Source organism: Vidua chalybeata, chromosome 9, assembly GCF_026979565.1.
Source record: "Vidua chalybeata isolate OUT-0048 chromosome 9, bVidCha1 merged haplotype, whole genome shotgun sequence".
Lineage (NCBI taxonomy): Eukaryota > Metazoa > Chordata > Aves > Passeriformes > Viduidae > Vidua > Vidua chalybeata.
In genome coordinates this window covers 570,579-598,041 of record NC_071538.1, presented here as the reverse complement: position 1 = coordinate 598,041, position 27,463 = coordinate 570,579, and the positions used below count along the sequence as shown (strand labels likewise).

The window sequence follows — 27,463 nt, the reverse complement described above, 5'->3', positions numbered from 1 at the left end:
TGAAATCCCACCCTGGGCCTGGCACGGGGAAACCAGCAGCACAACAGCTGTTCACATACATCTCTCATGTCACGATGGAGCACAGGGATTTCTCAGCTTGTCACTGTGCCCAGACCGTCAGCCGAGCCTCTGGGGGTGCGGGGAAGCCCACTCCATTTTGACTGGAACAATTCATTTTTCAGATGTGGCTGAAGTGCTGTGGCTGGCACTGAACTGTCTTATAAACTCAAAGGAAGCTTCACCACATCGATTCAGGCTGAAAAATCAATGGCCCTGGATCTGTTCTGCCCGGGGAAGGATCAACAATCAGTGCTGCTCTTTGCACTGCAGTAATTTGGAACCCTGAGGGAAGTGGGCTCTGGCTGTAGGAACATGCAGGCATGGCAAGGCAAGGGCTTTGGGAATTGTGGCTCTCTCGTGGAGAGAAGTGCCTCTGAGGCCCGTGTTGGCTCTTCAGGCAGACGCGGGGAGATGAGCTCTGCAGCATCCGTGGATATCCAAACACAGAAGGATGGAGCCCTACCTGAGAGTCCACTGTGCGTGCGGGGGTAAGGAATGCAACAGCCCGGACTTGAGGTCAGATCTACGTGAATTGCTCCCTGAACAGCTGGAAAGCAGCTCTGGGCTGCTTTCGGTGGGTGGGAAGCGTATTCACAGATCTCGGGACTTTGATAAGTGGAAGACTTTGGGTCTGGTCTCAAGCGCTGGTCTTTCTTTAAATGCAAGACAGAGATTTTCCACTTCCAACGCGCTTGGTTCCCGCCGTGCTCGGCGCTGAGACAGATTTGCGTGCGGAGCTCCTTGGCGCGGCTCCCCAGCCCGGAGGAACGCGCGCCGGCTCCCAGCAGCGGCCTTACCATGTGCTGCCCGAGGGGGCGGCCGGCGCTGCCCACCCTCCCCGGGCCGCTCCCGAGGCATCGCTTCCCATTATCCCTTCTTTGGTTTTCCATGCGTTTGAAGTTTGGCGGCGGGGCGCACTGGGTGTCAGCCGCTGCCGGCCGGGGAGGGGGCGCGGAGCCTCCGCCGCCCGCTCGCTCCGGGGACGGGGCCGGGGCCGGGACCGGGGCCGGGGAGGGGGCGCGGAGCCTCCGCCCCCGCCCCGCTCGCTCCGCGCGGGCGCGTCCCCGCCCCGGGGCCGGGCGAGGCGGGCCGGCGGCGGCGGCGGCAGGGCCGGGCGCGCTGCAGGGCTGCCCGGCCGCGGGGCCGCCATGCCCGCCAAGTCCAAGTACAACCTGGTGGACGACCGGCACGACCTCCGCATCCCCCTGCACAACGAGGACGCCTTCCAGCACGGCATCTGCTTCGAGGCCAAGGTGGGCGGCGGGCGCGGGGGAGCCGCGGGGGTCGCTGCCCGATGCTGCACCCCGACGCTCCGGGATGCCAGCTCCGGTTTTCCACCTCTCTTTTTGGCATAGCTTTCTGCTTTCCCCGGAGCCCTTCCCCTTGGCGTTGCCTGGTCTCCCCTAAACTCAGCTGCGGAGTCGGGCGAGGCTTCCCGCCTGTCCGGTACGGATGCCCAGACTGGCGGGATGGGTCAGGCTGGAGTGGGGTCGCCCTCCTGCTTCACCCCCGCATCCCTCCCTGGCCCTGCATCCCTCCAGGGCTCCGCGTGGTGTTGTTCGGGGCCGCTGGCCCCCAAAGCGGGGTCCGTGTGCATTTTCGCAGGCAGGGAGGAGCAGAGGGCTCCGGCTGTGCTCTGCGGCTCCAGCGCTGTGGGCACTGCCGGAGCGCCGCTGGGATGGGGCACGGGTGGTCGGGGTGTGCAGGATGCCTTGGACCCTGGTGCTCCTCTGGTGTGAGCAGCCGGATGAACTGCGTGCCATTTGCGGTGCAGGCGGTCAGGGACACGCACCCGAAATAAACGCTTGCTATTTCTCTTTATGCATATAAACCGTCCTTGCTAGTGGATTTGGCAGGGAGTGCTCTTAGCTTTTCATCTTTTCTTTTCCCGTTGGGACTTTTCATTCTCTCGCTCCACGTCGGCTGTGGCTTCCCGCAGGCTGGCCCTTGCCATCTCGCAGCAGGCTGGCAAAAGCCAGGCTACCGAGCAAGGCACGCTGGCCAGCAGGAAATTGGGAAGGAGCTGGCCAGGAGGTTTGGAAAGGGGAAGCATAAAATTCTGCCCCATTTTCTTCTCTTGAGGAATACGGTTATCATGCTGACAGAGGTACTCAAGTGAGGTTGACTTAGTAGAAAAGCCTGGTGTAAAACCGTTTTGAGCGGCAGGCAGGAAGGCAGGCGTCTGTCACACATTGTTGTCTTCGGAGAACATGTGCTGTCAGGGGAAGAAAATTTGGCATCTAATTGTGTGCGATGCCCTCGGGGCAAAGGCTGCGGCCCGTAGGAAGGTGTCAAAGTGTTCTTTTCCGCCTTTTCTCGGGGCCGGGAGGGTTCCTCTGCAGAGGCCATCACCTGCCCGATGGCAGGCACTGTGCTGCAGAGAGCAAAACAGTTGTTTATGGAGCAAACTTAAACCTGCCTTGCAACTATTTCCTGGGAAAGGCTGCTCAAGCTCAACTTTGCTTTGCCTTTTGCTCCTGGGTGATCGGAGCCGATTGCTGTTTTACTGCCAGCACCTTCTCACCCCTCACCTGCGGGGAGGCTGCAAAGCATCTCACCTTCTAAATCCTGCGTGCCTCTTCCATGCCAGCTTCGGGTGACCCGGCTTGGAGGCTGGGCAGTGGGACAGGGCGTCAGCAGCCCCTGGGTGTGCTCATGGCTCATCTCTGCTCCACGCTGCTGGTCTGGCTGCGTTAATGCAGTGCTGCACATTAGCCTTTGTTAGCTCCTCTTTCTCTTATTTGGTCTCCGGTGGCACGCGCTAATGCCAAGCACAATCCGTACGAAACCCAGCTTCCAAATTCCTGGGTTTCTCCAGCAGCCCTTGATGCCAGATTCAGAATGCAGATGGCTGAGGCAATTACTCTATCCTTTTATTAGATTGCTCGAGATTAATTAAATGCTTACATTCCTTTACTTCCTTTTATCCCCAAGAATCCCAAGCGCTTACGCCCGCACAGCTCTTGTTACAGCCAGGCACCCAGCACGAGTCACAAAAATGTGGAACTATGATTTAGAGCAGAACTTTGGGGGAAGATTAAACCAGAAGAATGCTTGTCTGGGATGGCTGACTCCTCAAATCCTCCTGGGAGAGCTGATAAGTGTGGGCAGCGGGGATCCCGGTGTTACAGCTCAGCACTGGACCAGTGCTCTTTGCTCCAGCAGCCTGAGATTCCTGATGGGCTTGCTTGGGGCTCACTGCAGGGGGGTAGTGTGGATCTGAGGCAGTGTGTGCTGATTTATTGCTTTAATTTTTAATTGTGTTTTTACACTTGGACCTGATGCTGCCTTTAAGTGGCACATGTGGTGGATGTAGTGCATGTTTTGGTCCATCAGCAGCAGCTGGCATCAGTGCTGTTGTCCCCCTTGTTCCTCTCCTGAGGGAGTCTTGGCATCCTGGGTGACTGGGTGGCCACAGGCACTCAGAATTTGAACCTTTGTCGAGCAGAGGATGATGGACTTGATGTGAGGCGAGCGGTGCTGTCACTTGAGCTGTGATGCCACTGGGAGGCTTGTGCCTCTTGTCCCCACCGGAGCCACTTGCAGCCATATGTGCTGGCACAGGGTCGCCAGTCAAAGTGTCCCCTAAGGATTATGTTAATCCATTTTCTGGAGCTAAATCAAAAAGATAGAAAATCCCACTCTGGCTTCTTAGGAACAGTAATGCATTTCACACTTTTGGATCTGTTTTCATTGGCCACTTCTCTTGGCACCAAACCCTGCTGTATCCCAGAGATGCCTTGGTCAGGCTGCAGAGGAGCTGGCTACAAGGGAAGGCAGGATGTTTGTTTTCTTCTGTGTCTTGCACTCTGAATTGTTGATTAAAATCAAAAGCCTGGCCCCTTGGGTTAGCTGAAACGTTTGGATGAAAGAACTGGGAGCTGCAGCATGGTGCAGGGGAATGGCCAGAAATTCCCACTTGTGCAGTGGTTTTCTGGTTGAATAAATGGGGATGTAGAGAGGAAAGATACCTCCTGTTCTCCTCCACCTCCATGAGAAGGAGGTGAGCTTACTCCTTATCTTCCCAAAGCCCTGGTGCTGCAGGACAAAACCCAAGGGCCATCTTGTGCAACACCAGCAATTCTGTGTATTCAGCCATTGTGACTCAAGCTACTGCCAGGCCTCCAGACAGAGCAGCAGGCAGAGGGAATGGAGTGGGGTGGTGGAGCCTGGTGCTGGACTGCCAGACCCTCGTCTGCTGGAGTGCTGGGTGCTGCTGGGTTCGCTCAGGGAAGTTGTTACTGTCCCTCTCCTGGGCTGGGCTGGGGTTTGCCTCCTGCCCCAGAGGTCTTGTGGTCCAGAGCCAGGTCCCACCTACTGAATGCCCATTATTTGGAAACAGCTGTTGCTCCTTCAGTCCCATTAATCCCTTTGCAGTGCCTGGATGTACATGGTTTCCAAAGAAGGGGCAGGTGGGTGTGAGGACCCTCTTTGCTGGTCCCCCCGTGCAGGCACGGGAAGAAGTGGCTGCCCAAACACATCTCAATCCTTGGTGGACCCAGTGCCTGTGGTCTGGGACTGACATGTGCCTGGGCATCCCATGTGCTGAAACCTTCTGTTCCTGATACCAGACTTGCTCACAGGTAAAGGTGGGACTGGACGTTCGGGAGGGTTGCTGTTCCTCTGCGCAGCAGGTGGGGTTTTTGTGTTTGGCTGGTGGGGTGGGTTTTTTTCGCTTAAGTGGTCTTGGCAACCAGGCACTTTCTCTCATTTTTGTCAGCGCTTTTCTCTGCTTCTGTGCGTGGGAAACTCAAGTTGAACTGAGCATCTGCTGCTGCCTATGTTTGGAGATGGGACACGGAGGAGACTTAAGTCTGATCTGTTATGTCCCTTCCTCTGAACCTCTCCAGCCCACCTGCCTGCTGCCTTCCAGGGGCTGCGAGCACTGGCAGGCACTGCCAGTTGCTCCAAAGCAAAATCCTTTATCAGGAAAATGATAATAGCCTCAGGTGAGCGCTAAGCAGGGAGCACATGTGTGTTTCCACTTGCGTGTATATTTTTATGTATGTAGGGCTGCAAATAACAGCATTGGAATTGAACTGGATTGCAGGCAGCCCTGATCGAGGTGTTCAGTTCCCCTCCACTGCTTCAGGCTCCCTTCCCAGCAAGGGTCCCTTTCCTGGAGGGCTGGGAGCCCAGAGATAGGTTGTGTGATGCTCTGCACCAGTTTGGCTGGCTGGGAGAGAGTTGGCAGCTCTCTCTGGGGGCTGTTTGTACTGGTAGCTCTGATGTGCTCTGTAGGGGCTGCTCAGCCCAAAGCTGCAGTGAGCCTGAGCCCGGGATTGCTCGCCCCAGGCTATAAATAACCTTCCCAATTCTACAAAGGCTCTCGTCTGAGACAGTGGCATGTTTCTGCCATACTTGTTAAATCGGTTCATAGGCTGCTTAGTGGAGCTCTTAGCAAAGAAAACTCCGTCTGGCTCTGGCAAAGCCGTGTGTGCCCAGGCTGTGGGTCGCAGGCACGTGGGCTCTGCAGATGCCCAGAGGTCCCACGCGAGCAGCAGCGGGGGTGGAAGGCTGCCAGCCCTGCTTTCTGCGGCGCTCTGGGCTTGCACATCCCTGGTGCAGCTGGGTGGAGGTGCAGGAAGCTCAGGCCCCGTGTGGGGGTGGACACACGGCAAGTGGACAGTCCTGCTTTGCTGGCCTGCAAAAAACTTCATCCCTCAGCACTTGCTGGGTCTGGGCCCTGCTGGCTCTGCTGCATCGTCATCTGCAGCACAGGGGTCTCCCCTTTTCAGGTGAGCCCTGTTTTGGCTGGTGGGAGGGGAGAGTGGGTGTGGTGAGTGTCCTGGAGCCCCCAGAGCTCTGTGTTTCTGGCCCTTGAGCCCCGGGGCAGCTCCTAAGCAGGGCAAGTGCTGCTGGGACCAGCACTGGTGTACATATATATATATATATATATATATATATACACAGGCACTGGTGTCCTTAAGGGCTCTGCCTGCCTGCTGTGAGGTCCCTGCTGTGTCAACGTCCATTGTCCAGCTTCTTGGCTCTGGATGGCTCTGACACATTGCCTCAGTCTACCTGGCTGCCAAGGCTGGATGTGTTGTCCTCAGGGTGCAGAGCCCTGCTCAGGGAGGAACTGGGCAAGGCTGAGGTGCCCAGCTTGTCAGACTGGACTCGGAATAGAAGCCAGGGCGTTTTTCCATTAAAGTCGGCTGGCATTGTGAATTTTCCATCCCCTTTGGCCTCTGAGCCTGCACCAGCACAGTCTGAGTAAGCTTCCCCCTTTCCACCCAGCAAGGCAGGGTGTTCCTGAGGTGCAGGGCAGAGCATGCCAGCCCAGACCCCTGGCTCCCTGGGCTGAGGCCACGCATGGGCAACTGGAGAGCAGGAACAGTGGGACAGCCAAAGTCCTGGGAATGGATTTCTCCCTTCTTTCCCTGACAGCAGCAGCATGGGGAAGAAACCCTTATCAGACTGACTGCAGACAGACTGGGTGTTCCCCGGGTGCTGGAGAAATAAGGAGGTTTCAGACTGGTGCCTGAGCACTTTGTCCCTTACTTTGTGGCACAGCCACATGTGGCAGGGTCAATGTCCCAGTACCTGGTGCAGCCTCACACCACCCTGGAGTCTGTAGAAATCTGGAGACCCTTGTGCCCCGCCTCTGGTGCCTACCATCTGGCTGCTGGTACCTCTGGTAACCCCTCCCTAACCCGGGGGCAGGGCCCCTTGCCCGGACAGGGCTCTCCTGGCCCTGAAGGTGGCCTGGGGCTGGCACCAGCGTGTCCGCCCACCCTGCTGCCTGCCTGCAGCTCCTGTAAAGAAGCAGTGGCTCCTCATCTGTGGCAGGGTCTCTGGCTCAGGGTGGCTCTGGAAGCTGGAGACGGGCAGCCGGCCAATGCAGGCTCCCCTGTAAGCCGGGGATGATTCAGCCCTGACCTTTGCACGCAGTATTGGGCTGTCGGAGCAGCAGGAAGGCGGCATCTCCTCCCCAGGGAGGCTCTGGCTGCCCACCTCTGCCTACCACCAATCTCATCAACACCCCTTCCAAGGTGTCCCCCGGCAGTGATGCGATTGGCCTTCAGTTTTCCAAAAATATCTGCCACCTGCTGTCACAGAAAAAGCGACGTCTCAAGAAAATTCGTTTCTGACAGAGCAGAAAACGAGCAGTATTCAACAGCCCCGAGGAAAAATGAGAAACTGAGTGACTTGTGCAAACAGTGCTTTGGCAAAGCGCTCCCCTTTGTTTTCTGTTTAAAAAACAAATTTATTTTCTTCCCTGGCATTTCCCAGAACTGGGCAGGTCTTTTGTAAGCCGTGGGCAGAGGGTGCAGTGGTGTAGGCCGTATGCAGGGGCCCCTGTCCACTGGGAGCCTGTTTGCATGGGGAGAGGACAGCAAGCAGAGTCCCTGTGGCTGCTGAGAAGCCTGATGGGTGCTGCCACCTCCCATGGCAAGGGGAGGGACTGCCCTTCCTGGGGTCCTGGAAGGATCGATGGATGGAAGGCTGGGTCCCAGCACAGGGATGAGGAGCAGCGGGGCACATGAAGGACCAAAAGCACCCTACAGAAGAGGTGCTTAGTGCTGGCATCACAGCCTCGAGCAGCGCTGGCCGCTGGCAGTGCGAGGGCTGCCTCTGTGGGTCTGCCAGGGCGCCTGGGTACCAGGGACCCCCTTGGCTGCTCATTCACACAGCGGGTGGCCTTTCTTCCCCTAATTGGACTGGCGAGGGGGAGGCTGCCCAGGACAGCCCGTGGGGATTTGTGACTCCCTGATCCCACTTGGCTCTTGGGTGTGGGTAGGGGACTCTGGTTCTGTCCCTCCGTCCCTTGGCAGGGTGGTGGGGCCATGGATCTGGAGGTTATTTGGAAAAACCACATCCTGCGTATGCACACATGTTCTCCCCCTTGGCTCGTGGGGCTTGGGGAGGGCGAGTTCTTTCGCGGGTTTATTTTCTTCATCAGCTCTTTTGCACAGCTTTATTTTCTTCCCTTTTGTCTCAGGCACCTTCCTTTCTCCTTCCTGCCTCTCTTTGCTGTGGGGTCAGCTCGCTGGCATGGATGCTGGCCTGAGCCCTGGGAGCCAGGATAATGGCCCCTGCAGTGGCTGGGGCCACCGCTGTGTGCCTGGCACCTTGCTGGGGCACGTGTGTGTTAAAGGAAGGCAAAAATCTCTGCCTGGGAGTGCCCATGCTTGGGGGACTCTGAGCTCCTGCCCTGGCGGAGAGGGAGCTCAGTCTCAGGAGTGGGGTGAGTGGGAAGTATTGCGCTGTGGAAGCTCTGGCTGCTTTGCTTATCCTTGTCTTTGCCTCACCTGCTTGTTCCTACACCTATTCCCATAATAAAAAATTGGTGCTGTGAGTAGGAGGGCTGGAGGAGAGTGGAGCAGGAGCAGCCCTCCTTGCCTGCAGATTACTGCTGAATATGGATGGCTTCTCAGGCCATCCCCCCAGCTCGCCTGGGAAATTGTTTAGCTGAAAGACCAACCCCCAGGTCCACATTTTGGGGGGGGGATATTTACCACATTGTGAAGGGTTACTCTTCTGCAGTGCACTTGTCACATATGATTTCTTGCCCTGGAGGCAAAAAATAATCTGGAGAGGCTTTGTCCATCTGCTGAGTTGTGTGAAATGTGTAAAAAATACCTGCCTCCAGAGTGGAGGGAGAGTGGGGTGTTTTTGGAGCTGTGAGCATGGTCATTGTGTGCAGTGAGCCCATGCTGGGGTGGATGTGCTGTGGGCTCTGGTGGGAGCACCCGTGGGCTGTGGGATACAGCAGGATGCTCTCGAAGCCAGGCTGGGGAGCAAAGGTGAATCCTGCAGGCTTTGTGACCCATGCCCCTCGGTTTGGGTGCATGTGGACATGAGCTGGAGCACAGAAAGGACAGCATCAAGACAGCCCTACTGCCGAGGCTGTTTCTCAGGAGGCCAATCCAAAGAGGGGGTGCCTGGCCCAGGGTGGTGTCTGGTTGTGCTTGCAGGGCACCCCAGCCCTGCCAGCCTCACACACTGGGTAGTGGCCGTGAGGTTGTGCTGAGCAGCCAGGGATGGCTGGAATTGGCATGGCTGGAATTCCTGTGGCCGTGGGAGCCAGCTCTCCTGCCCAGCTGGCACTGCCTGCCTTGTCCTTGGCCATGGCTGTGTTCTGCACCTGCCTGGGCAAGGAGAGCACAGGGGAAGGGAAGGGATTTCCAGGCAGTGACCTCATGCAGCTGGGAATAGCTGGAGGAAGATGGGCTTCCTCTGGCTGCAAAAGTTTGCTCTTCTTATGTAGGATAAGAATCCTGCTTCCCCAGGTGGTCCCTGGCAGAAAAGTGATGTGGGGAAGTACAACAGGGATGTTTGCCTGGCAGAGGAGGATGGGGAAAGGCTTCTTCCTTAGGTGCTGCCTGGTGACTGCAGGTTCAGGGCTCCAGCTGCCTCTGCCTTCCTTCTCAGCTCCTGCTTTTTCCTGATGGTTTCCAGGCCTTACCTCAAAAAAGGCAATGTACTGATGTCTGAGATGCCTCTCTCAGATGACCTGCCCCTTTGAAGAGGTGGCAGACTCTGTGACAGGGACCTGCTCGGAGCTGTATGCTCTCAGCAGGGCACTGAGGGGCTGGGTGTCCTGGGCTGTAATTCCCAGTTACGTAAGGCTGCCCTGCACCGCGCAGCCTGCGTGGCACGTGATGGACGTGCCAGCTGTTTGGGGTTATTTTTATATCCTCTCTCTGCACATCTCCTCTCCGACTGCCCCGTGCTGGTCACTGGACACTGCCTCTGTGTTCCCCCAGGCAGGAGCTGCGTGTCTGGGGACGGCCTGGCTGAGCTGCCGGGTTGGGTCTTAGCGGGGTCTTAGCAAGGAGGGCTCTCAGAAACACGGGGCTCCCTGAGCTTCACTCAGAGCCCAGAGCTCACACACAGAGCCCAGGCATGGTTGTGCACCCCCTGCACTGTGCCATCCCTCCTTAGCAGTGGCAATCCCAGTGCAAAAAAGCTGGAAGTCTCTCAGCGATGCTGGGAGAAGAAACAAGCCCTCTCAGCAGCCTCTGCCTGAGCACTCGTTCAGACACTTAGGCACCCACGTCGGTGCTGCTGCTGGGAACCAGCCACCTGGGCTTCCATGGTGTCAGCAGAGATTGTGGCCGTCTTCCCAGGAACACGTAGCCAGCCCTGCTGGGTTTGGTGCCCGTGCTGTGCTGCCGAGGGTTACGTCAGCCCTTGTGTTGAGATGAAGCGTGGGAGCACAGAGGGGCCAGTAAATAGGCTCAAAACGCTTTTCTTCTAACTACACGTTTTTAGCGCTCAGCATTGACTCTTCATTGCTTGTCTGTTTTCTGATCCTTCTTCAGAATCTGCCCTCTTCCATTTTATTTTTAAAAAGGTTTTTGTTCTGTGTCTCTCCGTGCTGGGTCGCAGTGCTGCTGCCTTTGGTCCCCTTTGAATAGCAAAGCGGCTCCTTTATTCCGGAGGCTTGGCCTGGAGGCTCAGCATTCCTGCAAAAACAGCCACGGGTTTGGCAGGGCTGCAATTAAATAATGGAGGGCCTGTCACAGGACAGGTTGGTCCGGCTATTTTAGGGATATTCCAATATGCAGGTCTGTAACAGATGACTCACTGCAGCCAAGGGGATATTTGCTTATACCTGTGTGCTTTGATCATGGCCTAGATGAGTGAGTTCTGCTGGCCTGATGGCTGAAGTTATTTTATTGCTAGAAAAGGGGTTTTTGACTACTTGCACTGGTGTGGTGAGGGAACAGCTTCATGGCTGGAGGCATGCAAGCATTCAGGCACAGCAGGCAAGATGCTGCTCATTCCCCAGAAGTGACCCTGGGTTCCCTCTGTGGATACCACTGAGGCCCTGCTGGGACCATGGGGTTTCCAGGGCTGTAGGAACTGGACTAATCTCCTTTCTTTCCTTGCAGTACATCGGGAGCCTGGATGTGCCGCGGCCAAACAGCCGCGTGGAGATCGTGACGGCCATGCGGCGCATCAGGGTGAGTGTGGCCAGGCTGCTCCTTCCCCTTCCCCATCCCAGGCCTGGCCTTCTCCTCCATCTGCGCCTGCAGCTCTGTCTCGCATGAATCCTGTCCTCCAGCGTGCTCATAACTCTGCTTTTCGCCGTCCCTCTCTCCTCTGCGCTCTCCATGCCACCTGGGCGCGCTGCCCGCAGGCTGGGTGTGGCGCAGAGTCCTGTTGGCAGCACGGCTGCCCCCGTGGTACCCGGGCAGCCCACACGTGTGTGCGCTCCCGGGGCCGCGCTGCCGAGGCAGGGATGGGCTGGAAGGCGGATATGGGATGTGGCACCCGATGGTAACTGCAGCGCGCCCTTGGTTGGGAGCATTTCCTCATTTGGCAGTGCCAATAACAAAGTAACGACAAGTTACTTGCGCGAGAGGTTCCCCAGGGTTTTACTGCTTGTGCAAGTGTTTCAGCAGAGGGAAAATTCAGGCGCTGCCAGGATATGGCAGCAGGTAAGTGCTAAATGGCAGCGTGCAAGGCGAAGAGCAGAATTACAAGCTCTGGGGCTGGCCAGCAGCGAGCTTGTTTCAGGGTGAGTAGGTCAGGGGGTATGATCTGGTAATGAAGTCATCTGGCTTCCCAAAGCACTTGCAGCCAGGATATGGGACACCCTTGCTGTATAATGCTTGGCCCATAGCCAAGAGAGGAGCTTTTCTTCTGCTCCCCAGCCTCTGGCCAGCACAAGTGCAAGATGTTCAGAGGGGGCTGGGAGGGGAGCAAAGCACGCACCCCAAAACTCACTGAAAGGGGTGAAAAAGGCAGGAGCTTGACTGCTCTTCAGCAGGGGACAGCCCTTGGGGCCGAGCTGGCCCTGGGTGTGGTGTCTGCGGGCGCAGGTGGTTTGGTCTGTCCTTGGGCCACAGCAAGGAGGGTGCCCTGTCCTCCAGAGATGGCTCTCTCCCGGGAATAACGCCCTGAAGTGGAAGGGCCTGAAGGCACTTGCAGGGACAAGGGATGAGCTGTCTTTCTGCTGGGATCCCTTGAGCACCAAAGCTGCTCCTGTCGCTCAGCAGCTGCACCAGAGCTCTGCTCCTCTCAGTCCTTCATGCAGACTCTTGCTATAATCTCATTTTCTCTTTCACCAGAGGAGGAGAAGAGCATCATATCCCAAGATAAGGAGTATCACAGTTAAAGGACAGACATTTCGAGGCTCTTCTATTTCAAACTTTCAGGGTGTGAATAGTTTGTGGGCTTTACTCAACATCTTTCCTACCTGCTCTCCTGTCCTCTCCTTGGGGGTTAATATTGTGACTGGGGCATGAGATGGGAAGGACTTTATGGCATTAAGTTTGCTCACCTTGTGTCCAGACAGTTTGGGACAGAACAACTATTGTGTCATCAAGAGCTCTCATAAACAGCAGTTTCCTTCATTGCCTTTCAAGATAAGACTTTTGAACAAATGCACCTCCAGCCCCAAAATCACAGAACTCCACCTCAGTGTGGAAGGACTGGCACAACTTTGAGGGTTTAAGTAAACCCTGGGGGAAAAAATAAGAACACCAGAATGTCCTTGATGACCAGTATAAATAAACTCAAGCACGGTCTAGAAAATTCATAGGTAGAGCTCTGAGTGGCAGTGAAAGGACACAGAGTAGGGTGAAATAATGGTTTCTTGTGGTGAATGATGTGTTTGAAGAATGTGCTCAGGCTTTCTTCACCTAGTGTAAGACAGGAGAGATGCAAGTCATGAAAGGCAATGACTTTGCAGGTCAGATCTGCCAGAGAGACTTTGAATGTCTGTTTATTTGTCAGGGGGTGCTGTTTGTGAGTGGGATGCCAGGATGGTTGGATGGATGGCTGTCTACATGCAAAGCCCTCCCCTGGTGTGCTGTGCTTTGCCATGGCTGTGTGCCTGGCAGCAGGAGACACCACAGCATTGCTGAGGACAGTTCTGGCCAGGCTGGGTGCTGGGGGCTCCTTTCAGTTTGGCTGGAGCTGAAGTAATGCACGTCCTCCTTACAGAGCACAGCTACCCTTCTGCTTTAAGGCCTAAAAGAATCCCATAATACTGGCATGGGGAAACCAGAGGAAGAAAACAGTTTATTTAGGCACAGAAAGCAAGCAGTGGGAGATCAAGTGCAAGCAGCAGCAGTTTTGTGTGTAGGGTGTGAAGCAGCTGCTGACCCCGAGGTTTGTGTGGTTTTTAATGCAGTCCCTGGTTTAGGGGCAGGGTGCTCTATCTCAGTTTGTTCCAAGTTCGTCACTGCTGATGAAGGTGGGGGACCATCCCCTTTGCTGCCTCAACTCCCCTTTCTCAGTGCTGCCTTCGCCATAGCTGCTCTCTGGGCTTTGCCTCCATTTACTAAATGATTTAAAAAATGACCCTGCAAAGAAGCAAGGATGCTGTCTGCCCGAGAGTGGGGATCCCAATGGGGAGAATGCCCTGGAAGCCCCCTGTGGCTGCCTCTGCTGGTCTGGGAGCAGGGAGGGGCTGGGACAGCAGCAGCATCACGCCCTGTAGCACTGCCTTCCTTCTACTCCCCCACACTCGGGGGCCTGGCTTCCTGTTTAGATGGAGACCTGACCCTTTGGGGGCACAAAGGAGGACTGTGCATAGCTGACATTGCTGGGATGCCTGCCCCAGGCAGGCCCACCCTGCAGAGCAGAGCCCTGGCTGTGGGCAGGACAGCTCCACCTGAGCCAGAGGGGTAGGTTAAGCCCAAAGCTGGGCTTAACCTTTTGTGGGTCAGGGGTGAGAGGAACTTTAAACAGGGGGTTTGTGTTGCAGACTATCCCCACGGATGCCATCCCCTTCTCCCCACTGCTGAAGGGCTGGTGATGCCATGGCCGTCCTCACGGTCCTAGCCGGAGGGAGTTTCTGTCCAGAAGCAGGAGAATGTGGAGAATTCCTGGGATTCTCACAGGAGAATCCCGGGATTCTCTCAGGAGGAGGGAAGGGGAGGTGCTCAGCTGCCTGTCTCTGCTTTTCCTTCCTGCATGGGCTGGGCTTGCTGGGAACACAGCCCTCTCTGCACTGCACCTCGGTGTAAGTCCCTGGCCCTGAGATGACGCGGTGGAACGGGACATTAGCCGTGCTGAAGATGCCCTCGGGGAGCAATTTTGTGAGCATCTGCTGCAGCTTTCTTCCAAACCCTACATGTCTCCTGCAGACCACCGATGGCCACATACATAATAAATACAATAGACCAGGGTTTGTATCCTGGGCAAGCAGGGGGGCTTCTGTTAGTACAACTGGCTCCTGTCTCCTGCTCACCCCAAACAGGGTGGCACAGCCCACGTTGCTTCATGCCCTGAACTCCTGGAGTAGGTTGGCTTTTCAAATGCTCCTTGGCTCCCCTGGATGCAAGATACAAGGATCTGATCTGTAAGTCCAGGAAGTCACCTGAGCATTCAAAAATCCCAAACCAAGAGTGATGTGTCTTCCCGACCCCAAGGATCATGAGCTGTTGCAGATTTCAGTTGTAAGTGCCTGAGCAGGTGGCAAGATATCTTTTTCCTTCCCTTCCCTTCCCAGTGAGCTCATGGGCCCTAAAGGACAATAACAACTGTATATTTTTTTGCGTTGTCATGATGTAAATTCATGCAAGTGCTTTCCTCTCCATGCCCCTGGCATGTCTTTAGGGCAGCCAGTGCTGCCTGGCTGGGGCTTGGTGCTGTGGTTCTAGAGAATTTGGAATCAACCCTTTTGGATTGCTGAGTGCAGCTTCGATCCAGGTTTTCTTTGGAGCCAGAAAGGATGAAAAGCTATATAGGCACTTCTTAAAAGCCGTGGAAGTCTTCTGCAAGGCTGTTTCTGGGAAGTGTCCAGCTGAGTTTTGCAGGCTCAAAACAGGGAGGCATTCCAAGCATTTGAAATTCTTGCTTCTCTACACCTCCTACTCTGTCAGGTTCATCTGATTTTGTGGGACTTCTGCTGCTTTGCATAGCTGAGCTCAATTTTAGCAAATTGGCAGAATTGCTGAATTTCTACAAGCTTGTGTAGAGCAAGATTTCACATCCTCTGCAGGCCACAGGTGCAGTTGGACTAGTGTGAAAATTGATGTGTGTGGCCAGTTACTGGTGTAGAGCTCCTGGTGTAACTCTGAGCTCATTTAATTAGAATATTTCTCAGCTATCCCTGCTCCTGCCATGGTGAGTTTTTAAAAGCATGAGGCCATTTACAGCGATGCCTTCCTTTTTTTTTTTTTTTTTCTTCTTTTCTCTCCCTGTGTCTCTACTGCAAAAAGAGCAGGATTTGGGAGCAAGCTGGCCCTGCATGCCTGGGGCAGCCCACCCCTGTCTGTCTGTGAGGACCAGCACAGTGGGAAGTGGGCTGGCCAGGAGATGCTCAGGTTTTGGCCACCTGAAGAGCACAGCCTGCTTCCTGCCAAGTCACGGCACTCAGTGCAAGGTGAATTATTGACAAGCTGATGACTTGATGTGGTTATCCAAGATGAACAAGATTATGTTGTATTAGATCTGGGGGGAACTGAAAGGATTTCTGTAATAATTTCAGTTGCTCTTTCAGTGCTCTGACAGGCACAATAAAGGGGTGAAGCCTTCTGGGCGTGCTTGTATTTCTCCTGGCATCACCATTGCCACTTAATGTCATAATAAAATAATGGCTAGTCTGATATTGCTACCAGCATGGCATGAAATAGGCCAGGATCTCATCCTGTGGTTAGTGTTTAATCAATAAGCTAGTTAAATTAGTACCCAGACCGATTGGAGCAGCCTTTTGTCCAAGACTACCCATGTTTCAGGAGAGTTGGCCAAAGCGTGGTGACCCTCCCTGCCTTTGTGCCATGGCCAGGACAGGGCGAGTGCTTTCCAGTGGAGCTGTGGCCTCCAGTGGAGCAGTGAGTAGTGAGTTACAATGCACACACAGTAAAACGAGGAGTTCAGGGAGGTAAATGACTCTGTGTGGCAGAAGACAGGCATCTGGCCTGCTGAAGAGGTGGAAGTGTGAGCCATTAATGCTGGAAAGCACGGCCTGAGCCCTGGGGGAAGGCAGTGAGGGATGGAGCTTGGGGCACTGCTTGCTGGAGATGCTTCGGAAAGGCACGGAGGGCACTGAGATGGGAGCAAGCCCTGCCTGTGCCGCTGTCTCCTGAGCGTGCTGGCTCATGCAGGAATGACTGGGCTCAGCCAGACATGTGACCCCATGGGTGCTGAGGGGGTGAGGAGCAGGCATGCTCCCGGCCCCTGCTAGCTGGCTGCATAAATTACTCATGATAGGCTCATCGCCTTTCAGCTTCCAGCAATGCCCTGTCCAAGAGTTCTCTGCCAAACCTGTGACAGCAGCGTGTCCCTCATGGCCAGGCCCCAAAACAGGGAGGGGTGGCCAGGCTGGGGCAGGAGAGAGCAGGGGGTTCCCAGCTGGATGGACAGCAGGGTCATGGAGCCAGTGAGGATGAAGGAAACCGTAACCAGGTGGGGCAGCGTGGTTTGGGAAAGCTCCCGAGCCAGGAGGCGCAGCCGTGCGTGCCCTGGAGGAGCTCAGCTCCTCTGCTTTGGGCGAGTGTCCCGCGGGCAGGGCTCTGGCAGGACACATCGGCTGGCGCTGGGCGTGCCAGCACAGGCAGCGGCGTTCCTGGTGGGTGATGCTGGCCTGGAGCCAGCCCAGTGCCTTGGAGAGGACTGGAAGCCAAGTAGGCACCAAGCCCAGGGCAGGACTGGATCTGCTAGCAAAAAGCTGGGAGGCAGCAGTGCCTTCTGTCCTCTCTGGCCTGTCGCACATCCTTGCCCTCCGTGTGCTTGGGCTGGACTCTGCTCCTTCTCTGGGAGCCTGAGGTGTCTCCCTGTGATTCATTCCCTCCCTGCCTGGGGGCTTTTCCCACCGTGCTCCCACTGAATCGCTTCACTGCCTTGCCACGCCACTGTCTGAGCCATCAGCAAGTGTCCGCATGGAGCTCAGGGGAGAGGTGGGGAATGGTGTCTGCCAGGCTCCCTGAATGCGGCGGGAGGGCAGACCTCAGCTGTCACTCCAGCTAGGGAATGCTCTGCTGGCTCCCAGCCCTCTTCAAGTTCCTGGCCAGCACGTAAAGCCATTACACCAATGTCCGTCCTCTGTGTGTCCTTGTGCTTCCTCCTCTTCCTCCTGCTTCCCCCTCGTTCTTCCCCAGAAATGGTCCTTCCAGCATGTTTTGGCCACCATGCAGTTCCACCAGACTGCACTGGTGGGTTGCACTAGCTGTGGGGCACAGCATGCTGGCCAGGTAACCCCGGCTTTCCTAGCTCCTTCTTGTGCTGCACAGATGGTTCTGGCAGGGCAGCAGGCTGAGCCCAGTGCCAGGGCTCAGCTGCACAGGAAGCAGGGGAATGTGGAGCTGCAAACCCTGCTCCTGGAGCCCAGGCACACGTGGAGTCTGTGGCACTGCAGATGCCACGGGAGCTGCCAACGGGGCTCTCCTGCTCCGGCTTTTCCTCTTGCCTGGAAAGAAAGGATTTGTTGCACACTCTGCGTCCCAGGCATGAATGGATTCAAGGTGTCAAGTTGAGGAGGTCTGCAGCTTGTTCTGGGAGATGTGGGGTCGTGTTAGCACTGGTGATTGCTGTTTGTGAGGGTTCCAAGAGTTCCTATAGAAGCCGTCATCCACTGATAGCCTTCTGCAAGGTGACAGAGCTTCCTTTGATGGCCTGAGCCTCAGGCGTGCATAAACCTCTGCTGGAGGTGTTGTTACTGTGGGAAAGGGCTGTGTTCAGTGTCACTAGCTGTCACACACCCAGCTCAGTGCACAGCAGCCGAGAGGGGACAGTCTCTTCTGCTGGCAGATTGCTGGTGACGATAGCCGTCTGCACTACCCTTTGCATTTTGGAGTAAATTTCTGACAGTGCCTAGGAATAAGCTCCTGGCTACCTGAGAGGCTGTTGATAAGAAAAAATAGGTTTGAGAGAGGTGTGCTGAGGTTTGGCTGATTTCAGGCTCTGTGACTCGTCCTAGCATCTCTCAGCAGTATCTGGGCAGTGAAGAACTGGACCTTCTCCCTGAGTTTGTGTCTCCTCTCACCCTTGGCATTGCTTTTATTTGGAGGTTTTTTCCCTTCTTATTTACTACAACATGGAATTTTCACATGTTTTTTAACAAATCAGTGCTTTCATCAATTTTCTGCCATCATGACAACATTTTACTCTTGGGATGGAATGGGACCAAGTGTTCCCTGGTGCTGAGTGCTGATGTTGCATGGGCCTGAGCAGGAGAGATGCAGGCAGCCTTATTCTGGGCAGCCACATCTTCCAGCCGGGCTTGAGTGTGCCCAGAGACAATACCTCACTCGTGCTCCATGGTTAAAGGGAGGTATAACCTCGGAAAAGGAGACCAAAGAGTAACTAAAGCTCACAAGCAGGGGTCAAGCAATATTTGGTATCCATTTTATAGGTGAGAACCTGAGACGCAGGGAGGCTGTGACTTGTCAGACTCCTTCAGAGGGAGACATCCCTGTGCAGGGAACCGGGCTGAATTCAAGTCAAACTAAACTGAAGTCAGCTTTGAATGCCTCTCTTGTGTATGATCCTTTCTGCTCTTGTGCTTCCCTGCTGCTCCTCAAAGGCCAAGGACCCTTTAATTTAATCTGTTGTGCTGTTCTTTGCTGCATCACCTCAGAAGAGAGACAAAAGCCTGGGGCTGCAGCCTTCCAAAAAAAATGCCACGTGCCCCAGTTTCTTCCCTGCTAAAATTAATTCCTGGTGGTTTTGGCTCGGTGCAGCAGGAAGGTGTTCCAAGGGATGTTGTGCCCCGGGGAGGCACAGAGTCGGAGCCTGCCCTGCCTCCTGCAGCAAGGTGAGAGGGATTTTGGGTGTCACGGGTGTTCCTGCCCTGTGCGGGAGCAGAGGAAAGCAGCTGGTTAAAAGGAGAGGTTGCAAAATCTATTGTGTGAGCTGGTCTTTGGAATGTGAGTTTAATGAGGGAGTGGGAGGAAAGGATGTATCTATTGTAGAGCAGCAGACAGAGCAAGCACTGCCCAGAACAAGGGAAAGGAGCCAAGCACTCTTCCCATCCCAGCAGAGGAGGCTGGAGCCCACAGAGCATGCTGAAATCCCTGGAGATTCCCTGCCTGCTCCTTATCACCTCACAGGGAGGCTGCCAGGGCCACACAGGGCTGCTGCCCCTCCACGGGGCACTGTGGCCGTGGCTGCTTCCGTGTCTCTGCGGACGATAGTTGGTAGGTGATCTGCTTCAGCTGGGATTTTTGGAAGGCACGGACTTTCCCATCTGGAGTAAAGTGTACCCAGGGCAAAGACTCTAGACAAAGAATTTTCAGAGTAGAAAATGTTTCCTTCTGAGGCCAGCCTTACCTGACGGAGCACAAGGATCCCAGTGATTCCTGATCTGTCGCTTGCTTTTCAGCAGTGGGAGCGTAACATGATAGGGAAAAATCCCCGGCCAAACCAGTTCCCCTTGCATATGGAAACTGCTGATCTGTTCCAGCAGAAGCTGCAGAAGCCAGCCTGAAGTGTGTATTTGCCACAGGAAACTTCAGCAGAGATGGTTAAATTTCAGCTTAATTCTTTAAGAGGAAACAACCAGACCTCTGATGTTTTAGTGTTGTTGTTGGATTGCAGTAGTGATATGCATCTGAGAGAGCCATCTCTTTCTTTTTCTCTCCAAGGCCTCCAGGTTTTTTTTAGCATTTTGCTCCAATGACATTTTCTTGTTCCCTCTTAACATGATGGATGGGACTGGTCTGGACTCCTTCAAACGTTCCCTGATCCTTGGGAACTTGGGGGATGTGCGTGTATTTCCAGTGCAAAGAGCACATCTGTCCTGACCTCTAGTTATGTGCTAAGAAATCCACATTATCTAAAAGGAGAAGAGAAATCCAGAATAATTGGCCAAAGCAGTTGGTGAGTGTGACTTGGGGTGCAGGTTCCTTTGAGCTTTCTTTGGAAAAAACCTGTCTTTCTGTGGTTTGAGTCGATCCAACTTCAACTCCTAGCTAGCTGATTTTGTGCATTTGCTTAAAGTCAGAGCCTTTGATGTGAGGAAGCTCTTCCCAAGTCCCAAGTCTGGGGCTGTGGAGAAGTGCCCACCGAGCCTGCTCTGTGGATAAGCCAAATACAGAGAATTTGTTTTAACCTCTGGGATGTAGGAGTCTGGGGAAACTGCCTCATGTTCTTGTTGATTTTTTCTGAACTGTTTTCTGTTTCTTCTTTGAAGCGTATGACAAAGCAGAAGATGTTCTGTATGAATGGATTGTATTGGTAGTGATTTCAGTGGTGCCATGGTTTGAGATAATGTCACCTGTCTGTTTTGCTGCACATTGCCCAGGACCACGCGTTTTGATAGTGTCTTTTGAACTAGGATGACAGCTTGCAATGCCTCCAGGGTCTTTTAGGATACATTTCTGCATCTTGGCAGATGCAGCTTCTGTTCCTTTTTCCTGTGAGAGGCTGCTTGGCCAATGCCATATAAAATCATCCTGAAATGAGTAGATGCCAGATTCCTGTACACTTGGCCTGGATAGCAAATGCTGGGGTTTTTTTTTGTTTGGTTTTTTTTTTTTTTTTTTTTTTTTTTCCAGCCCTGCATAGAAGTGAGCATTGCTGTGCTCTCCTCACTGGGGCTTCCTGGAAGCACATAAGACATTCTGTCCTATGTCTCTCATTGCTTCATCTGGGGCTCTGCTGTTGAGGTGGATTTCAACCCCTCTTTTCTAACTCCACCTAAAACCTTGATACTTTTATTACTTGGAAATTTTTTCTGTGATTCCGTCTAGATCACTCTAAAGTACATTATTCTTGTTGCCTTTAACATGTAGAATTTGGTGAATGGGTTTTAATACGTGCATTAGTTATTGTGAAGGAACTGTGAAGCAAGAGTGATATGAATAATTACCTCTTTTCTCCAGTTACAACCCAGAAACATTGTTGAGCACTGCCAGCATCTTAAGAGCCCCACAGGGCTGGCTTGTTTATGATGCATCAAGCGTTTAATGCTGCTGCTCATTCATTCTTTATGAATTGTCTGAATTTCATAATTGCTGATTTAGTTACAGTATTACCAGCCTGCCTTCCTCGGCGTGTCACTGCTTCTCTGCCTGGCTATTCTCATTTGCCTTCTCAACTGATCTTACTCAAGCTTTTTATGCAACAGTGGGAGAGCAGCTCTGTGGTGAGCAGTAAAAAAAAATACCAAAATAAATCCTGTATTTCACAACTTGGGGCCTAAATATCACCGTGCTGCAATTTGGCTCGCTTTGCTGAGCTGACACCTTTCTGAAGTGCTGTGTGGGTATCTTCTTAGGCTGCCCCTTGCTTTGTCACCTGCCCTCAGGATAGATTTGGGGTGACTTTGTGCTCCTCTGCAGTATCAGCCCATGTGGGCAAGGATTACCTCAGCTGCCTTGAGGCAGGGTCTATCTTTGAAAGGATGCATTTGGGGGAGAGAGCTGATTTTGAACACAGGAATTCTGTTTTCCTTCTCAGATGGAGGGAGGTGCTGGGCTGGACATTGCCAGTTCTGCTCAGTCCTGGGGTCCTCTGAGGCATCAGGACTGGCTGGTGCCAGAGAGGGACAGGAGTTTATCAGGGGTTACTGTAAAGGGGCATGACTGAACTGCTGCAAGTGGCAGTGCTGCTCTTTAAGCCAAGCTTGTTCCAGCACAGGGGTTCAAACCCACTCGGGGCTGGAAAAACAGAAAGCCATTTCCAGGCTCTTGTAGTTCCTCACCTTCTTCAAAGGGTGGTTGCACCAAACCAGCTTGTGCTGCTTCTGCCTACATAGGTCAAACCAATGCATGTCTAATTAAAAATACCACAAATTCCAGTCAGATATGGGCTTTCCAAGGAATGCACTTCTGCTTATTCTAGCAGCAGGTGGTAAATATTAAAACGTGTACAACTCATTCCTTGTGTTCTCCCTCCCGGGCTGTGAAAAGCAGTGCGAGAGCAGTGCCTGCAGATGCACACAGAGCCCATCCTTGTTTTCCTTGGCTGCAGGAAGCAGCTCAAAGCCCGGCTGTTATTTCTATAACCAGTTTGACCAGTATCCCACACCACCCACGTACCGGGTCATTTGCACCCTGGCGTGGTCACCAGAGATGGCAGCATGTGAAGGCAGGGGAGAGCTTGCCACCTCCCACGTGGGTCCAGCCTGTGCTGTTGTCACTTCCTTGGATTTCTGCGAGGAGTTTGGAGATGTTTCCAAGGCTGGGGGATAGTGTGTTGCGGGGTCTCCACCGACCTTCGTGCCTGGCTGAGAGGTGCTGTTTTTCCCAGTCCGTAAGCACTGCTCCCACTCAGAGTTGTCACTGAATATGCCCAGGTTGGAGGAGAAATTATATGGCTAGGCTGGAGTCCCCAGCTTTCTTTCATATGCTTGGTATTAGTCAAGCCCCCATGGAGTGAGCAGTAACACTTGCACAAGGACCTTGGTGGCTTTGGTGAGCTGCTGGTGGAGCTGAGGGATGTAGCTGGGAAGTATGAAGCTGCTGCTGTGCCTCAGGCCTCCTTTGAACCTCTGATTTAAGGGTGTTAAAAAAAAAAAAAACCAAAACGCACAGAGAGGTATGGAACGCCTGAGGATTTCTTGTAGGGAGGTATATCTTGCAAATGGAAGTCTTCAAAAGAAGGGGGTTAGCATAAGTTGTTGCCTGTTAACTTTCTCCATTTAACCCTGTGACTGATAATGATTTAATTCTTGCTAGTTCTGATTTCTCTGAGCTTCCTGTGACGCTGCTTCTCCTGCAGATGGCTGGTGAGTGTGTCCCAGTTTGCCACCTCAACTTGTGAAACTCGGAGGTAGTGAGGGGAGGCTGGAGGAAGCGGATGGAGGCAGCTCGCTGGGAGGAAATAGCAAATGGAGCAGAAGGCATTTATTATGAAGCATTTGATGTTATTGGAAAACATATTTTGTGTGATAGATGGGTATGCTGCAATCCTGGGGTAGTTTTGAAGCAGCAACCTTAACTTTGCTCTACTGCTCTCACAACACGGGTATTTTTAGCCTAATTCCCATTTATAACCATCGGTACACACAACCATCGCAAACGGTTACCAAAATTAAACCTGAAGTTGGATGGGAAAATAAGCACTGACCTTGTCAGTGCAAGCCAAAATCACATCTATTTCAGACAAACACATGTACCTCAGAGCTGCATTTCCCATATGTGCAAATGCAAACTCCAAGGAGCTGTGGAAGAGTTTTAAAAAGCATCATTAAGCCCAAGAACAAGCATTCAGTACTTCATTATTCTTCCTCTCTTCCAAATTACCGTGGCATTAAATTTAAGTCCGGCTCATGCCAAAACCACCAGCAGTGGGGTGTAGGCAGGAGGACAGGGGAAATTTAATCCTGAGGAATAGTTTAAACCCAAACTATCACTATAGCAGAGGTGTCCAGCACGTTTGGTCATGCCATGCTGGCAGTCTGCCAGTGGAATGGCTGAGAACCTTCATCCTGGCCCCAGGTATCTCCATGTTTCTGTGCTCCACAATGGGACCCATCCCTGCTCCAAGTGTGAGTGCCATAGGCTGGTTTTGTCCTCAGATTTTGTGGCAGGAGCAGGGAGCCCAAGCAAAATGACCACACTGCAGAGATCCCCAAATTTCCCTGTTTTTCTCATCTTTTTGTATCCCAGCTCCTGGAGGGAGCAGGGAGGTGCTGCTGGCATCCCATGGCAGGTACCCTGCTCGTGTGTGGAGCATGGGCATAGTCATGGCCAGATTTACAGATGCACAGAGGAATTGGGGTGCAATGGGATCCCGCAGTGAAGGGCATGGGAGTCCTCAGGCAGCAGCACAGCACTTTGGTAGGAAGGCTCTTAGCAGTGTTTTAAAAATGGCTTTCAGTCCATTTATTGCTGATCACATTAGTAGGCTAAGCAGGTATTTCAGTGTGCTCCCCTTCAACAAGCCTGAGTCCCCTGAGGGCATAAAGTGCAGCCCAGAGCACCGGACTGCCAGATACTCTGAAGCCTTGTTCAGAAATGCCTTTTGGATGAAGCTGTCTGCCCTCCTGGGAGGTGCCCTGCTTTCCAGCCATTTAATCCCCTCACTCCTGCTGCTGCTTCCCCGGCAGGGCTGGAGGAGCCATGGGCCAGGGCACGCTGGCAGGTGCCTTTCTGTTCTGGGGACAGCAGGGAGTGGTGGATGCTGCATGGCTGGGGACCCTCTGGCAGGACTCTGGCTCTCTGCTGCCCTACCCTTCTGACCTTGGGCTCTGGGGAGAGACAGGGCTGCCTCTGCTCCCTGCCCAGCTGGTGGCTGGACACCACACACTATCACAGCTTGCGTGGTTGCCACTCTTATGACCTGCAAGACTGCTTCTGGCCAGGCTAGATCTGTCTGCTACTTTTTAAATCCAAAGCTGTATCTAAAATCATTCCCTTCTCTCCAGTGTTATTTTCTTTCAGTTAACTGAAAGGCACGCTTCTCCTGCAGTTAACCAGAAGGATAAAGGAAGGCAAGAGGTGTTCTGGCTGCAGTCTGCTCCTGGTGCTTTGGCAGGACGCCGGCACTGAGCTTGGGGTGTTGGTTATCACACAAAGGGCTCGGGGGAAGCTGGTGCTGCTTTCCTGCTCCTCTCGCTTTCCCTGCCCAACCCCAGGGTGGCTTGGCACCCCTAGCCAGGAAAGAAGGGCCTTTTCCTCACAGGTTCCCGTTCCCACACAGCCCACAGGTGGCTTCTGAGTCATTCCAGGGCACTGGGGCTGCTGCCATTTCTTTGCGTGGTTCAGTAAAGCGAAACCCTCCTGCCCTGTGCAGAGCTGTGTTTGCCATTCCTCCCAATTATGGCTATTAGGATCCTAGCAAGGTTTCTCAGGCTTCCCTCCTGGGAAGCTCCTGGACGGTTCTGAGCTTTGCTGTCATTCCCCATGTTTTCAGCAGCAGAAACTGTGAGGCATGTGCCTGCCCCCAGCCGTTAATTCCTGGCGCTGTGGAGCCTGTGCCCATTGAACTCGATCCTGGCTGTCATTTTGTAATAAGTTAATTCTTCATCAAGAGCACAGCACCGCTCCTCCCCCCGAGTGCCGGGAAAGCAGCGCTGGTCTGGCACGTCTGTCATTAGCCCGGGCTGACCTGGGGTTAAAATCTAACTGGGGAGGTATTTTATTAGGTATTTTATGAGCTGCTGTGCCAGGAGGAGCTGGGGGGCACGGCCAGGGGCAGGGGAGCTCAGAGCTGAGGGTGCTCCCAGCAGGTCCTGCCCAGCCAGCCCTCTGCATTCGGCACAGCTGCCTCAGGGGGACCTGGCTTTGCTCACAGTTCCATGTCCTTTCTGCATAAACACACAGAGATACAGCTTTCTGGCAAAAATTACACCCTCTTCTGTGCTTTTCCTTATGGCAGATTTTTGTCTCCTGTCTCCCAAGCTAGCAGAGCAGCATTGAGTTTTGTGGGAATTACTTTTTCCCTGTAAATTGAATTCTCAAAACACTGCTCCTTCCCCAATACAAGCTACAAGCTTGTAACTTCTTCCTTTCCTTTCCTTTCCTTTCCTTTCCTTTCCTTTCCTTTCCTTTCCTTTCCTTTCCTTTCCTTTCCTTTCCTTTCCTTTCCTTTCCTTTCCTTTCCTTTCCTTTCCTTTCCTTTCCTTTCCTTTCCTTTCCTTTCCTTTCCTTTCCTTTCCTTTCCTTTCCTTTCCTTTCCTTTCCTTTCCTTTCCTTTCCTTTCCTTTCCTTTCCTTTCCTTTCCTTTCCTTTCCTTTCCTTTCCTTTCCTTTCCTTTCCTTTCCTTTCCTTTCCTTTCCTTTCCTTTCCTTTCCTTTCCTTTCCTTTCCTTTCCTTTCCTTTCCTTTCCTTTCCTTTCCTTTCCTTTCCTTTCCTTTCCTTTCCTTTCCTTTCCTTTCCTTTCCTTTCCTTTCCTTTCCTTTCCTTTCCTTTCCTTTCCTTTCCTTTCCTTTCCTTTCCTTTCCTTTCCTTTCCTTTCCTTTCCTTTCCTTTCCTTTCCTTTCCTTTCCTTTCCTTTCCTTTCCTTTCCTTTCCTTTCCTTTCCTTTCCTTTCCTTTCCTTTCCTTTTTGTTTTTGTTTTTGTTTTTGTTTTTTTCTGAGGAGGGGGATAGAGGGTGTATGGGAACAGGGCAGCTTGATGCAGTTAGAGCAACTTCCTTTAAAAAATATTCTGTTTATTTGTATTCTCCTGCCACAATGTGACCATAAAGCATTCCTGATACCTCCCTTACTTACAGACAGTGCTAGTGGGCAGACTTAAATTGTACCTGAGGCAGTTTTAGATGGGCTGGAATGAAACGAGGGCATTTTTATTCAGGTTAACATTTTTCAGATGCTTGTGAATGTGGGGGGATGATGGATCTAGAAAGAGATCATCTCTCCTCCTCAGAGCCTGAGCTGCCTGACCTTGCGTGCAGTGTGTGGTTACAAGTTTTCTCACACTTCTGCTGTGCGGAAACAGCCCGATAGGGATGGGTAGCATCTTTCTAGGGACGCTGAGTTTTCCCTGCTTTTCACACGCACCCGTCGCTCTCAGATTCATACATAATTTTACTCCGAGCTGACAAGGTTACATGTGCTCTCTATTAAGCAACATATGTTAACTCAGTTCTCCAGAAAGGGCAGTTTTAATACTCTGCCAGTAGGAGTGCGTTGCGCAATGATGCATACACCAGCTGGCTTCTTTTCCTTCCAAAGTTATTTGAATACTGAACTCTGCAGAAAAGACAGATGTTGAAAATAGACTCCCACTAACCTGAGGTAGATGGGAAGGCCCCTGTGCTCTGATGGGGTAGATGTTTCTCTTCCATTTGAAAAGATGAATGTGGTTTTTTGTGAGCAGGGTAAAATTAATGGATAATCTTTGTTCACTTGGTTGGATTTCATGAGTGATCTTGTACTTATTTTGCTTTACTGAGACCACCTTTGATTTTCTTCTCAAATAGTTGCGAGGCTTTTTAACTGATCTATCTCAGATGTCCATTTTCAGCCTTTCCTCGAAAATGTTAATGCAGCTCTTAGAGCTTCAAAGTGGGAGACCAACTGTGGAGCTGCGCAAATCCAGGAACAGATGATTTTTTTGTTTCTTTTTCTATTTTCTGTGTATTTCTCTGAAATTAATTCTTCTCTTTCTTCTGGCATTGCCACATTGCTATAAACAAGAATTGTTATAAGTGTGTAGTATTATTACAGGTATTTAAAGGTCCAGAAATATACCCAAGATGGGCAAAATGGCTGGCTTGAAAGCTAAGAAAGCTCTTCTGTTACGGCATTTAATTGGTTATAAGTAGTACAGTGAAATCCTGCATGGTGTGAAACCAAAGGGGATCATGGGAATGCAGTGCAAATCCTCTTTCCTTTCTTGATTTCAAGCTGGATAATTATTTCTGTGTCAGTTCTTTATTAAGCCGTAGGCTAGGATTCAGCTATCCAAGATGGAGCCATGGGTGGCTGAGCTTATCACGTGTGAAATGGGGTTTTTCTCCTGAGGCAGTCACCAAATCCCAGTGCAGTGCCCAGCTAGTGTGGGGTGAATTACTGCCACCCAGCACCCAAAACGTTCCTATTGCACATCTTTGGGAATGCAGGATATGCTCCCAGCAAGGATTGGGTGGCAGTGGAAACATGTGGGT

At 52.8% G+C, this 27,463-nt stretch overlaps 1 protein-coding gene across 5 annotated transcripts in view; it reads left to right on the top strand.

Moving 5' to 3' along the window:
• The first annotated feature begins 1,174 nt into the window (after positions 1 to 1,174).
• The window catches only part of NOS1AP (nitric oxide synthase 1 adaptor protein), a 42,907-nt gene continuing 16,618 nt past the window's right edge, over positions 1,175 to 27,463 (top strand). For all 5 annotated transcript variants that reach the window (XM_053950337.1, XM_053950335.1, XM_053950334.1 and 2 more), the window contains exons 1-2: positions 1,175 to 1,313; positions 10,905 to 10,976. In XM_053950337.1, the coding sequence (XP_053806312.1) occupies positions 1,209 to 1,313; positions 10,905 to 10,976 (177 nt within the window). In that variant the 5' untranslated portion in view covers positions 1,175 to 1,208. The remainder of the gene's footprint in view (positions 1,314 to 10,904; positions 10,977 to 27,463) is intronic.